Raw genomic sequence first — 15,336 nt, forward strand, 5'->3', positions numbered from 1 at the left:
CCTCTTCTCTCTCTGCCCCCTTTACTGACATTCGTTTGTCCCCCTTGTATTATTTTTCCCCTTCCCCTCACTTCCTCTTGTATGTACTTTTGTATACCTCTGAGGGTCTCCTTCCATTTCCATGCATTTTCCCTTCTCTCTCCCTTTCCCTCCCACCTCTCATCCCTGTTTAATGTTAATCTTCTTCTCATGCTCTTCGACCCTACTCTGTTCTTAGCTACTCTCCTTATATCAAAGAAGACATTTGACATTTGTTTTTTAGGGATTGGCTAGCTTCACTTAGCATAATCTGCTCTAATGCCATCCATTTCCCTGTAAATTCTATGATTTTGTCATTTTTTAATGCAGAGTAATACTCCATTGTGTATAAATGCCACATTTTTTTTATCCATTCATCCATTGAAGGGCATCTAGGTTGGTTCCACAGTCTAGCTATTGTGAATTGTGCTGCTATGAACATCGATGTAGCAGTGTCCCTGTAGCATGCTCTTTTTAGGTCTTTAGGGAATAGACCGAGAAGGGGAATAGCTGGGTCAAATGGTGGCTCCATTCCCAGCTTTCCAAGAAATCTCCATACTGCTTTCCAGATTGGCTGCACCAATTTGCAGTCCCACCAGCAATGTACAAGTGTACCCTTTTCCCCACATCCTCGCCAGCACTTGTTGTTGTTTGACTTCATAATGGCTGCCAATCTAACTGGAGTGAGATGGTATCTTAGGGTGGTTTTGATTTGCATTTCTCTGACTGCTAGAGATGGTGAGCATTTTTTCATGTACTTGTTGATTGACTGTATGTCCTCCTCTGAGAAGTGTCTGTTCAGGTCCTTGGCCCATTTGTTGATTGGGTTGTTTGTTCTCTTATTGTCTAATTTTTTGAGCTCTTTGTATACTCTGGATATTAGGGCTCTATCTGAAGTGTGAGGAGTAAAGATTTGTTCCCAGGATGTAGGCTCTCTATTTACCTCTCTTATTGTATCTTTTGCTGAGAAAAAACTTTTTAGTTTGAGTAAGTCCCATTTGTTGATTCTAGTTATTAACTTTTGTGCTATGGGTGTCCTATTGAGGAATTTGGAGCCCGACCCCACCGACTGTAGATCATAGCCAACTTTTTCTTCTATCAGACGGCGCGTCTCTGATTTGATATCAAGCTCCTTGATCCATTTTGAATTAACTTTTGTGCATGGCGAGAGAAAGGGATTCAGTTTCATTTTGTTGCATATGGATTTCCAGTTTTCCCAGCACCATTTGTTGAAGATGCTATCCTTCCTCCAATGCATGCTTTTAGACCCTTTATCAAATATAAGATAGTTGTAGTTTTGTGGATTGGTTTCTGTGTCCTCTATTCTGTACCATTGGTCCACCCGCCTGTTTTGGTACCAGTACCATGCTGTTTTTGTTACTATTGCTCTGTAATATAGTTTGAAGTCTGGTATCGCTATACCACCTGATTCACACTTCCTGCTTAGCATTGTTTTTGCTATTCTGGGTCTTTTATTTTTCCATATGAATTTCATGATTGCTTTCTCTATTTCTACAAGAAATGCCGTTGGGATTTTGATTGGCATTGCATTAAACCTATAGAGAACTTTTGGTAATATCGCCATTTTGATGATGTTAGTTCTGCCTATCCATGAACAGGGTATATTTTTCCATCTTCTAAGATCTTCTTCTATTTCTCTCTTTAGGGTTCTGTAGTTTTCATTGTATAAGTCTTTCACCTCTTTTGTTAGGTTGATTCCCAAGTATTTTATTTTTTTTGAAGATATTGTGAATGGAGTGGTTGTCCTCATTTCCATTTCAGAGGATTTGTCGCTGATATACAGGAATGCCTTTGATTTATGCGTGTTGATTTTATATCCTGCCACTTTGCTGAATTCATTTATTAGCTCTAATAGTTTCTTTGTAGACCCTTTTGGGTCTGCTAGGTATAGAATCATGTCATCTGCAAATAGTGATAATTTAAGTTCTTCTTTTCCTATTTTGATGCCTTTAATTTCTTTCGTCTGTCTAATTGCTCTGGCCAGTGTTTCGAGAACTATGTTGAACAGAAGTGGTGAGAGAGGGCATCCCTGTCTTGTTCCAGATTTTAGAGGGAATGCCTTCAATTTTTCTCCATTCAGAATGATGCTAGCCTGAGGCTTAGCATAGATTGCTTTTACAATATTGAGGTATGTTCCTGTTATCCCTAGTTTTTCTAGAGTTTTGAACATAAAGGGATGCTGTACTTTGTCGAATGCTTTTTCCGCATCTATCGAGATGATCATATGGTTCTTATTTTTAAGTCTATTGATGTGGTGAATAACATTTATTGATTTCCTTATATTGAACCAGCCTTGCATCCCAGGAATGAATCCTACTTGATCATGGTGCACAATTTTTTTGATGTGCCTTTGTATCCGAGTGGCCAGAATTTTATTGAGGATTTTTGCATCTAGGTTCATTAGAGATATTGGTCTGTAGTTTTCTTTCTTTGAAGTGTCTTTGTCTGGTTTAGGTATCAGGGTGATGTTGGCCTCGTAGAATGAATTTGGAAGTTCTCCCTCTTTTTCTATTTCCCGAAGTAGCTTGAAAAGTATTGGTATTAGTTCCTCTTTAAAGGTTTTGTAAAACTCTGCTGTATACCCATCCGGTCCTGGGCTTTTCTTAGTTGGTAGTCTTTTGATGGTTTCTTCTATTTCCTCAATTGATATTGGTCTGTTTAGGTTGTCTATATCCTCCTGACTCAATCTGGGCAGATCATATGACTTAAGAAATTTATCTATGCCTTCACTATCTTCTAATTTATTGGAGTATAAGGATTCAAAATAATTTTTGATTATCTTCTGTATTTCTGAAGTGTCTGTTGTGATATTGCCTCTTTCATCCCGTATGTTAGTGATTTGAGTTCTCTCTCTTCTTCTCTTCGCTAGCATGGCTAAGGGTCTGTCGATTTTGTTTATTTTTTCAAAGAACCAACTTTTAGTTTTGTCAATTTTTTCAATTGTTTCTTTTGTTTCGATTTCATTGATTTCAGCTCTGATTTTAATTATTTCTTGCCTTCTACTTCTTTTGCTGTTGTTTTGCTCTTCTTTTTCTAGGATTTTGAGATGAAGTATGAGATCATTTATTTGTTGGTTTTTTCTTTTTTTAAGGAATGAACTCCAAGCAATGAATTTTCCTCTTAGAACTGCTTTCAATGTGTCCCATAGATTCCGATATGTTGTGTCTGTGTTTTCATTAATCTCTAAGAATTTTTTAGTTTCCTCCTTGATGTCTTCTATAACCCATTGATCATTCAGTAACCTATTGTTCATTCTCCAAGTGATATATTCTTTTTCCTTCCTTCTTTTATCGTTGATTTTCAGTTCCATTCCATTATGATCAGATAGGATGCATGGTATTATCTCTACTCCTTTGTATTGTCTAAGAGTTTCCCTGTGACATAATATATGATCTATTTTTGAGAAGGATCCATGTGCTGCTGAGAAAAAAGTGTAACTGTTTGATGTTGGGTGGTATATTCTATATATGTCAATTAAATCTAGGTTATTAATTGTGTTATTGAGTTCTATAGTTTCCTTATTCAACTTTTGTTTGGAAGATCTGTCCAGTGGTGAGAGAGGTGTGTTGAAGTCTCCCATGATTATTGTATGGTGGTCTATTAGACTCTTGAACTTGAGAAGAGTTTGTTTGATGAACATAGCTGCACCATTGTTTGGGGCATATATATTTATGATTGTTATGTCTTGTTGGTGTATGGTTCCCTTGAGCAGTATGTAGTGTCCCTCTTTATCCCTTTTGATTAACTTTGGCTTAAAATCTATTTTATTTGATATGAGTATGGATACTCCTGCTTGTTTCCGAAGTCCATATGAGTGATATGATTTTTCCCAACCTTTCACCTTCAGCCTATGTATGTCTTTTCCTATCAAATGCGTCTCCTGTAGGCAGCATATTGTTGGGTCTTGTTTTGTGATCCATTCTACTAGCCTGTGTCTCTTAATTGGTGAGTTTAAGCCATTAACATTTAGGGTTATTATTGAGATATGGGTTGTTCTTCCAGCCATATTTGTTTATTTATGTTACTAAACATGGTTTGTTTTCCACTTTGATTATTTTCCCCCCTTTAGTGTCCTACCTCCCACTGTTGGTTTTCATTGTTATTTTCCATTTCCTCTTCCTGTAATGTTTTGCCAAGGATGTTTTGAAGAGATGGTTTTCTAGCTGCAAATTCTTTTAACTTTTGTTTATCGTGGAAGGTTTTAATTTCATCTTCCATCCTGAAGCTTAATTTCGCTGGAAACACAATTCTTGGTTGGAACCCATTTTCTTTCAGTGTTTGAAATATGTTATTCCAGGATCTTCTAGCTTTCAGAGTCTGTGTTGAAAGATCAGCTGTTATCCTGATTGGCTTACCCCTAAATGTGATCTGCTTCCTTTCTCTTGTAGCTTTTAAAATTCTCTCCTTGTTCTGTATGTTGGGCATCTTCATTATAATGTGTCTAGGTGTGGGTCTCTTATGATTTTGCACATTCGGCGTCCTGTAGGCTTCTAGGATTTGGGGTTCTGTCTCATTCTTCAAGTCTGGGAAGTTTTCTCGAATTATTTCATTGAATAGATTGCTCATTCCTTTGGTTTGAAACTCTGTTCCTTCCTGTATCCCAATGACTCTTAAATTTGGTCTCTTGATGTTATCCCATATTTCTTGGATGTTCTGCTCATGGTTTCTTAACAGTCTTGCTGAGCTGTCTATGTTCTTTTCAAGTTGAAATACTTTATCTTCATTGTCTGATGTTCTGTCTTCTAAGTGTTCTACTCTGCTGGTAGTATTCTCAATTGAGTTTTTAAGTTGGCTTATTGCTTCCTGCATTTCTAGGATTTCTGTTTGTTTGTTTTTTATAACCTCTATTTCCCTGTATAGTTGATCTTTTGCTTCTTGGATTTGTTTATGTAATTCATTGTTGAAGTGATCTTTCATTGTCTGATTTTGCTGTCTGATGTCTTCCTTGAGACTCCAGATCATCTGAAGCATGTATATCCTGAATTCTTTATCTGACATTCCATCAGCTGCAGCTATTACCTCTTCTAAAGTTGAGTTGACCTGCAATGCTTGTGGTCCTTTCTTTCCTTGTCTCTTCATACTGTTCGCGTTCCTTTCTTCTTGGTGAAACTGTTGTGTTATTGAATTTTCCCCCTATATATTTATATTGGTCTTGTATAGTTGCAAAGTCTCCCTCGCAGGCACGGGCGGCGGCTCTGCCCCTCCGCCAATTGGGGCAATGTGCCTACCACGCCGGCAGGCCGCTGGGCCTGCTCTGCCAGTCGGTAGCAGGTCCGCCGTCCTTGCAGGCGCGGGCGGTGGCTCTGTCCCTCTGCAGGCCGCTAGGCTTGTTCTGTCGGTGGTCGCAGTTCTGCCTACTTTGCAGGCGCAGGCAGCGGCACTGCCCCTCTGCAGGCCTCTGGGGCTGTACTGCCAGTGGGTCGCAGGTCCGCCTACTTTGCAGGCGTGTGGGGGGGGGGCGGCTCTACCCTTCCTCAGGCCACTGGGCCTGTTCTGTCTCTCGGTTGCAGGTCTGACCTGTTCTGATGGTGGTCTCAGTTCCGACTACCTTGCAGGCGCGGGGGGGAGGGGGCGGCTCTGCCTCCCAGCAGGCCGCTGCTCCTCTTCTGCCGGTGGGTCGCAGGCCCGCCTACCTTGCAGGAGTGATTGGAAGCTCTGTCCCGCCGCGGGCCACTGGGCCTTTTCTGTCGGTGGTCACCCTTCCCCTACCTGGCAGGCGAGGGGGGTGGGGGGCGGCTCTGCCCCTCAGCAGGCCGCTGGGCCTGCTCTGTGTTTGGTCCCAGTTCCCTCTACTATGCCGGCGCAGGGGGAGGGGGCGGCTCAGCCTCTCAGCAGGCGGCTGCTCCTCTTCTGCCAGTGGGTCGCAGGCCCGCCTACCTTGGAGGAGTGATTGGAAGCTCTGTCCCGCCCTGGGCCACTGGGCCTTTTCTGTCGGTGGTCACCCTTCCCCTACCTGGCAGGCGAGGGGGGTGGGGGGCGGCTCTGCCCCTCAGCAGGCCGCTGGGCCTGCTCTGTCTTCGGTCCCAGTTCCCTCTACTATGCCGGCGCAGGGGGAGGGGGCGGCTCAGCCTCTCAGCAGGCGACTGCTCCTCTTCTGCCGGTGGGTCGCAGGCCCGCCTACCTTGCAGGAGTGATTGGAAGCTCTGTCCCGCCCTGGGCCACTGGGCCTTTTCTGTCGGTGGTCACCCTTCCCCTACCTGGCAGGCGAGGGGGGTGGGGGGCGGCTCTGCCCCTCAGCAGGCCGCTGGGCCTGCTCTGTCTTCGGTCCCAGTTCCCTCTACTATGCCGGCGCAGGGGGAGGGGGCGGCTCAGCCTCTCAGCAGGCGACTGCTCCTCTTCTGCCGGTGGGTCGCAGGCCCGCCTACCTTGCAGGAGTGATTGGAAGCTCTGTCCCGCCCTGGGCCACTGGGCCTTTTCTGTCGGTGGTCACCCTTCCCCTACCTGGCAGGCGAGGGGGGTGGGGGGCGGCTCTGCCCCTCAGCAGGCCGCTGGGCCTGCTCTGTCTTCGGTCCCAGTTCCCTCTACTATGCCGGCGCAGGGGGAGGGGGCGGCTCAGCCTCTCAGCAGGCGACTGCTCCTCTTCTGCCGGTGGGTCGCAGGCCCGCCTACCTTGCAGGAGTGATTGGAAGCTCTGTCCCGCCCTGGGCCACTGGGCCTTTTCTGTCGGTGGTCACCCTTCCCCTACCTGGCAGGCGAGGGGGGTGGGGGGCAGCTCTGCCCCTCAGCAGGCCGCTGGGCCTGCTCTGTCTTTGGTCCCAGTTCCCTCTACTATGCTGGCGCAGGGGGAGGGGGCGGCTCAGCCTCTCAGCAGGCGGCTGCTCCTCTTCTGCCAGTGGGTCGCAGGCCCGCCTACCTTGCAGGAGTGATTGGAAGCTCTGTCCCGACGCGGGCCACTGGGCCTTTTCTGTCAGTGGTCACCCTTCCCCTACCTGGCAGGCGAGGGGGGTGGGGGGCGGCTCTGCCCCTCAGCAGGCCGCTGGGCCTGCTCTGTCTTTGGTCCCAGTTCCCTCTACTATGCCGGCACAGGGGGAGGGGGCGGCTCAGCCTCTCAGCAGGCGACTGCTCCTCTTCTGCCGGTGGGTCGCAGGCCCGCCTACCTTGCAGGAGTGATTGGAAGCTCTGTCCCGCCCTGGGCCACTGGGCCTTTTCTGTCGGTGGTCACCCTTCCCCTACCTGGCAGGCGAGGGGGGTGGGGGGCGGCTCTGCCCCTCAGCAGGCTGCTGGGCCTGCTCTGTCTTTGGTCCCAGTTCCCTCTACTATGCCGGCGCAGGGGGAGGGGGCGGCTCAGCCTCTCAGCAGGCGGCTGCTCCTCTTACTTTCAATTTTTGATACTTGCTTTATCAACATTAGGAAATGAGCCCTTCCATATCCATGTTTACAATGAGTAAGAAAGAAATTTTCTTAGCAAGTCAGTCAAAGGTTCTGAAAAATGTATTCTTATTGCGCACAGAGGATAAAAAAACAAGCTACACATGGAGGAAGGAAACCTTCACTTTAGCTTATAATTTAAATGCTTTTGCTTTTTTTGTTTGTGTCTTGGAGTTTTCTTCATGAGGCAAACTATAGCTATGGAAGAAATCTTTATCCTTATTTCTGTCATTAAATTTTCTTAGAAATCTTGTTGTTGGTGAATTGTTATAAAACACATCCCACAGGAATTACAGAGGTGGTTGGATACCTGACCAAAGTCATTTTGGCATCTCCTAAGCCATAAATTTGACTAATATAGTCATAAAACTAAATATGCAGTTTAGTCTTTTGTAATGATCTAAACTTTAGGACAATAAACTTGAATTTGAGATAGTGTTATAAACTTTTAGAGCTAAACAAAAACCACAGAGATTCCCTAGCCAGGCCTTTCATTTTCTGTATGAAGAAACCAACCCAAAGCAGCCAGGCTAACCAACAACCTGACTATGATTTCAGCCAATTAACTGCGGAGCCAAGACCAAAACTTTTTCTGATTCCCAATGGAAAGTGTTCTCTTCTCTTAATTTCTAAAAAAAAAAAAAAAAAAATGGAATACATAAACTGGAAATACCAAAATACTATTAAAAACATCAATTTATATTTTAAGTACTATTTAAAAACATAAAAATATAAATTGGTTATACATCTGACCTAAAATAAATATGCTAAAAAATGAATATGATTTAATTATTTGGTTTTATTATTGATTTATTTATTTACTTTTGTATTTTGAGAAAGGCTTCTTATGACTGATATAGATTGCTCAGATCACTTTTCTTTTAAGCTGTAAAGGAAATTTTAATGTGTTGACTTTATTCACTACTGCTAGCATGAATTTTTCATATCATGCTTTTAAAGAATTTTACTTGCAAGAATATAAGTCTTGCTATTCAAGGTGTCTTCTACAAAACCCACAACAGCAGGATCACTGGCGAATTTATTAAAAATGCAGAACCTGGCTGGGGATGTGGCTTATTGGTAGACAGAGTACTTGGCCAGCATATGTGAGGCCCTGAGTTTGATCCCCAGCAACTCAAATGTGTGTGTGTGTGTGTGTGTGTGTGTGTGTATGCATGTATACATGTACACACATATAAACATTTTTATATATTTTTATATCCCTCTGACATATAGATATATATGTATATAAAGGCAAAATATATGTATGTGTGTTTATACTATACATAGGCACATATATGCACGTGTATTACATATATAGAGACACATACAGTATACACACACACACACATATTCATGTGGAAAGAAGCACAAGTCAAAAATGTGTGAAAAGGTGGCTGGGGCTGTAGCTCAGTGGCAGAGCACTTGCCTAGCATGCGTGAGGCACTGGGTTCGATCCTCAGCACCACGTAAAAATAAACAAATAAAATAAAGCCATTCTGTCCATCTACAACTACAAAAAAAAATCTTTAAAAAAATATGTGACGAATTGGGTGTCAACATACTTTATATACAAACAGAGATATGAAAATTGTGGTTTATATGTGTAATAAGAATTGTAATGCATTCTGCGGTCGTGTTTTTTTTTTTTTTTAATCAATAAAAAAAGAAAAAGATTTTTTTAAATGTGTGAAAGGGAGGAGAAGTACATCTCTTCATTCTGGGATGGCTTGGGGGGCTAACTGGCTAACAACTTGTCTTTGGAATGTTTTTTAGCATCTAGCAAATCTACATTCCTCTCCTCTTCTAGGTTTCCCCCTGAGTCATTATTAATATTGGTCCCTGCTCCCAAAACCAAGATTGTGTAACTGTAGTGAGAAGTGGCGTATAAGAGTTAATTATACAGGGTTGGATTTACAGAGGGTGAACCACAAAACATCAAAAGCAGGGACTGCCTGTTCCAGCTGAGGACAGAGAGCAGCAAAGGATTTACTGTTGGTTATGTAGCCTGGGAACCATTCTGAATAACAGCCATCATGAAGCAGAGGAGAAATTATTGTGATTAAAAGCAAAATAAAATACTATCTCCATGTCTTCATAGACAAAGATGACTCCAGTGAGTTTTTTCTCTAGTGAGTAATGGATTAAAAGACAGTGTAGTGTAGCATAGTGATTAAGAGCTAAAGAGCTGAGCTAAAACTTACTTGGTTCAAATTGTAGCTCATCTATTTCTTGGCTCTATGGCCAACTTACTCAATCTCTTGAAATTCTTTGATAACAAAGAAAGCAATAACATCTACCTCATAGGGCTGTTGTAAACCCTGAGGAAATCTATGTAAAAAGAACTTAGCACAGAATCTGAAGCATAGTAAGTATTCAGTAAGTTTTAGGGCATTTTATTTATTTTTTTACATGTTTACTTTATGATTCTTCACATCAGTGTTCTTTTGCACAGTAGCTTGTTTTCATGGTTTTCCTATCGGCGACCATAACAAAGAGCTGCAGTTTTAACAAAAGAAAATTCTGTGTGGCCAATGTGTGTTTGCTGATCACCTCTGGGATAATGAGTCCTGTACCTGCTGTGAGGTGGTGGCCATGCTAGGGAGTATGATGAAAGAAAAGGAAAAATATCATAATTCCTTGAGGCACTTTGATTCTGAATTAAAAGAGACAGGCTATACACTTACATGGGAGGAAAAAACTAACAGATGATTCGAAAGCAACATGTTCATATGTTGAAAATTATACAGTGTAAATTAGGGTATTAGGAGTAGCTGAAAGAAAATTATCAATATTGACCATTAATGGCATTGATGGAAGGAAGAAAAAGGGAGAGAACTGCTAGGTAAAATTGACATTTAACATAACTAACATTTTGTGCGTTTTTTGTTTTGTTTTCTACCTTCTTATTTAACCTCTTTTTAAAAAGCACAGTTCTTGATTTGGAAGCACTAGAGGGCAGAATGGAAGAAATTCATGGTATGAATACCTTTAAAATGGCCACAGGCCTCAGCCCTCACTGTGGGTATGTGCATGTGGCCTGCGTGAGGGAGAAAGTTCTGAAGCTGTCAGTCATATTGAATACTTCTATTACTCTCTGCTTTATGTTGACCACTTTTTAACTCTTTTGAAAGTATTCAATCTTTGGAAAAATGAGAATGTAGAGAAAGTTTATAAATGCTCAACAAAAAAGATTGTAAATCATCTGTTAAGATGAACCTTACAGAGTTTGAGATGATGGATGCTTCTATCTGCCGGCCTGGGGACCAGGAGGAGATGGATTTGGCCTAGGAGAGCAGGAAATCTGTGGGATAGGTCTCAGGAAGGCAGTTGGTAACAATTTCATTAACATTTTAGGAAAATGAAAAGCCCCTAAAACAGGACTTTGGAACTAAGGGGAGAGTGAAAAGATCATTTTCCAAGATCTGTTATGAAATTGTTGCTGTGGACATGTCTAAAAAGGCGAGAGGCCACTGTTGAGGAAAAGACAACTGGGGCCCTCTCTACTAGAAATGCAAGAAAATGAGCACCTGGCAAGGGAGGGTTAAACATAGTGCAAGGGTCACTCAGAACCTGGCTGATTCTTCCAGCCTGGGATCCCCTTCAGATACTTGGCTTACCGTCTGTGACCCCTCATCTAACCTGACTTCTCTCTTTGCTTCTTCTCCACAGTGCTCATGTGTCCCAAGTCAGCAGTGTTTCAACAACTGGAGAGTAAGTTATTTGGGTTGAGTTTTTGTGTTTTTTTTTTTTAATTACCCATTCCCATTTATTAAACAGAAAAAAAGCAATTCAAACTTGTACAGTATTGAACTATGAAAATGATAGACAACCAGTGGTTTTTGTACCGCTTATTTTTTATTGGTGCATTATAGTGATACAGTAGAGCTCATTTTGACATAATCACACATGCATGGAATATAGTTTCCTCCATTTAATTCCCAGAACTTTCCTTTTCCTTTCCTTCCTCCCTCCCCCTGAACCCCTTCCTCTACTGGTCTTCCTTCTATTTATTTGTTTTTAATTGGTGCTTTATAGATGTACATAAAGGTGGAATTCACTGTGGTATATTCATATATGATGATTCTTAAGCCACCTGAATGCAGAGGAGAGGACTACGGTGCTTCCTGCGTAAGGTCCTGTGTGCGACTAGAGAATGCCACCATTTCAAACCACCAACTTTTTATTTACTTTGTGAAAAATAATGTCAGGGTCAATTCATATTTGCAAAGGAGCCTAGGTGCTCTGGGGGCACCTAAGAGAATGTAGTTAAAGGTTGAAATATTAACCATGTATTTACTTCCTATGTTCATTTTATTGTGTCTCCATTTACTGAGAGTATGGGATATGCCAAGCGCAGAGTTAGATGTGTATTGTCAGGTAAACCTTGGGCTCTGACTGCAAGAATTTTATAGTCCTTTTTTACAGGGATGAAAAAAAAAATGAAGCAAATTAGTGATGGCAGCAAGTCTTTCTCCACAGGACAGAGGTGGTGCTCCATTCCTGATATCCGAGGATGTCTGTTTCCTCCAAGGGCCTCCACTTCACTTTGATCAAATCCTAACTCCAGGTTTTGGCTCTGGGGTCCCTCTGACCACGTTGTTGTGTATGCTTCAGCCGCCCAACCTGTTGCTGGAGTAGGCCAGCTTATATCTGCCAAGAGTCTCTGCACTGGCTGTTTCTCTCTCTGGCCAGCACTTTCTTATCATTCACTTTTTGTGCAAATGTCATTTCATCTGGGAATCCCTGGTTACTTGTCCTCACTCTCCAACCTTTGTTTTAGAGAATTTTCCACTATTTGACATTACATTGCTATATTTGTTATCTCTCTTGCCTTATGAGAATTTAAGCTCCATCAACATAAGACCTTGCCTGTTGTGTTCATTGCAAACTCCCTAACACCAAGAATAGTGTGTGGCATTTATTAGGACCCAATGCAGTGTTTGTCAAATGACTGAATGAATGGCTTCTGGCTCAAAGACCTTTCCCCTCACATCTCCCCCTCCCCTCCTCCTCCTCCTCCTCCTCCTCTAACTGGAAATTAAATCAAGGGGTACTTAATCATTGAGCTATATCCCCAGCCCTTTTTTATATTTTATTTAGAAACAGAGTCTCACTGAGTTACTTAGTTAAGTTCCTGAAGCTGACTTTGAAGTCAAAATCCTCCTGCCTCAGCCTCCCAAGCACAGGGATTACAGGCATGGCCACTGGACCCAGATTCTCTTCTTTTCTTGCTGGGACACGTGCAGGCCTTCTTGAAGTGTCCCTCCTTGGCAAGGATCAGGTGTGGTAGGTGGGAAGGATGTGATATAATAGGGAAGGAGAGAAGAATTAGAAGAAGCATTAATTAGAATGAATCGGGGCCTAACAGGATGGATTTGGATTTATGCTCCTCCTTCTCGGGTGAAGAAGCAAGCAAAGGGCAGGATTGACTTCCCTCAGGTCTATCAATTTTAAAGAAATCCCAAAACTATACCAAGATTGACATGTTCTTGCTCTTTTTGTTTCCTAAAATCCTTTCCTACTTATATGTCTAATACAGTTTAGAAAACTATAAATTGGTCTGTGTGTACATATTAATTTACTCACATCCCTTCATAACACATTAGGTAATCTGTCATTTGGGACACAGATAAAGTAAAATAGTTCTAATGCCCAAATTAATTTAGACTCTACTTACTCACTGTCTTAAAATAGTCATAATAAAAGTTGAATGAAACAAATGAGTCCTTTATAAAACTACATTTGGAAAATCTTAAATTCTCAAAATACTATTTTATTTTAGAGAATGTTTCTTCTAAGTTTAAGCACTTAAAAAACATCTGTGTGATTCTTTTGTAAGTGAAGAAAAACATGCTTCAAAGGAGTAGAAGCTGAGAATTTTCCATGGCATCTTATTCAAAATTAAATAGCATGGTTATAAAAGAATGTTTAGACACATTGAAAGATTCTATAGCTTTAAAAATGATAACCATTCATATCTACTCGTGCCTTCTTTTCAGCCTTTTGTATTTACCTGTTTTTCCCAGGTCAAACAAGTAAATCTACCCTTCCAACTTGAATAATATATTGTGGAGTGTGTTTGTATGAATGCAGCTTCAATTTTATACAGCATAATTTATCCAATTAGAGGTTAGGAAAGATTATGTCTTATGAGCTGTAATTGTTCTTATGAGCTGGGTTTGTTTGTTTTCTTTCCAAATATCGTTGTTCCCTGTATAATTTTATCTTAAAAGGATTCTAAGTATATAACATATATAAAAGGTATCCTAACATTATTTGTGCCAGTTTGCCTTATAAATCATATTATCGTCATCTGCAGAACTGGTATAAAATCCAAAAGAATTATTCTACAAGGGAAAAAAATCTTTCCTCATTCTGCCTTATATTAAGTGATACTTATTTCCTGAATAACTCATAATTGTTGCTGGACATGAGCATTATCATAATCCAAGACCCTAAAAATGAGAAGCACAGTTATTAAAGTGCTGGAAATTGTTCGATTTTCTTTTAAGTACATGCTACAAGTATTGTTTGATTCAAGTGTCATGCATACTCTGTCTTCATTCATGAAGTATGAAAGATCTTCCATTGGAAAAAGATGTTTCCAAAAGTACAGGCATGTGTTTTTAAAAGAAATCAATGATAAACTTGATTGCTTGATTGTAATTATATATATATTTTTAATCAGACTCTTAGAGAGAACCATTCGGTCAGCTGTGGAACAGCATCTTTTTGATGTTAACAGCTCTGGAGGTCAAAGTTCAGAGGACTCAGAATCTGGAACCTCTTCAGCATCTTCTTCCAGCTCCGCCAGGCAGCGACGACGCCAATCCAAGGAGCAGGATGAAGTTCATTGCTGTAGAGATAAGTAAGCTGACGCTGATGCTTCTTTTTGCTTGAGTTTTCTCTTCTTCTTTTAAAGACACACAGCTGAATGAGTTGCTATATTCCAGTCACTCCTCTCCCTTTTCAGTATTTAGGTTAACACTTTCAAAGTTTTCATTTTGACCATTCTAAACTTAGTTCACATTTAGAAATTCATAGGCACTGAATAAATACCTGTTTCTTCTAGATGTTCTGTGCATTGTGGGAAACCACCTCTGATTTAATTCGTTTTCATATCTTCCTCTGGAATGTCTTATTTAGAGAGATCCTGAGAAACTGGACATATGCCTGTCCAGAGGCATTTTTATTTCCTCGTTAGTCAACATTAAGTTGATTGTTAGACTAGTTTATTAACCAGAAGATGAACCAGGATATTGACCTGATTAATACAAGAATCTCACTGAAATAGTTTGACCTTGGTTATGCTTTAGTGTAAGAAAGATTGAGCTTAAGTCAAATCAAAAGACAAAAAGCTGAACTTCTTTCTAATTTTAATGACTAACTTTAAGGCATTCTCACAGTACGCATTTCAGAGGGGTATTACAAGGAGTTTTAATCTCCATTAAAGGATTGATATAGAGCAGAGGTAAAGCACACAGGCAGTGGCCGGGGTAACCTGGGACCTGCCCCCCAAAAGATGGAGGATGCCCACAAGGTCGCCCATTGAACTTCTGGACCTGGGTCGACTCCAAAAGCAGAAAGGGAGGAGTCAAGATGACTGAACAGAAAGGACCCCCAGGATGACAAACGAACAGATCATTTCAAGTCAAATCTCCCAGCGTTTCCTATGAAGGACTGATAGAAATGGCCACAAAAAAGCTCCATTTTTGTCTACTAAGAAATACCACTCTTGTCCTCTTTCTGTTTCATCTTCTACCACTTCAACCAAAATCTTCAGGGTCTTAAGGGTCAATATTCTGATGAACTCTTAGAATAGTAATACAACAAAGGCTTAGGGCACTAGGATATACCGTAAGAAAATGTCCCATATATTTTATTTTCTTAGTTGAGTATCACCTCATTTTAAAAAGATGGATGAGG

The 15,336-nt window shown here is 41.3% G+C and overlaps 1 protein-coding gene across 7 annotated transcripts in view; it reads left to right on the top strand.

The window, feature by feature from the left end:
• Positions 1 to 15,336, top strand: part of LOC114085466 (protein FAM13A) — a 107,630-nt gene that overhangs the window by 29,750 nt on the left and 62,544 nt on the right. For 4 of the 7 annotated variants that reach the window (XM_071614547.1, XM_027926596.2, XM_071614544.1 and 1 more), the window contains 2 exons: positions 11,080 to 11,121; positions 14,099 to 14,278. In XM_071614547.1, the coding sequence (XP_071470648.1) occupies positions 11,080 to 11,121; positions 14,099 to 14,278 (222 nt within the window). The remainder of the gene's footprint in view (positions 1 to 11,079; positions 11,122 to 14,098; positions 14,279 to 15,336) is intronic. The other 3 variants (XM_071614543.1, XM_071614546.1, XM_071614545.1) reach the window with 2 other exon arrangements.

This window comes from Marmota flaviventris, chromosome 7 (genome assembly GCF_047511675.1).
Source record: "Marmota flaviventris isolate mMarFla1 chromosome 7, mMarFla1.hap1, whole genome shotgun sequence".
Classification (NCBI taxonomy): domain Eukaryota; kingdom Metazoa; phylum Chordata; class Mammalia; order Rodentia; family Sciuridae; genus Marmota; species Marmota flaviventris.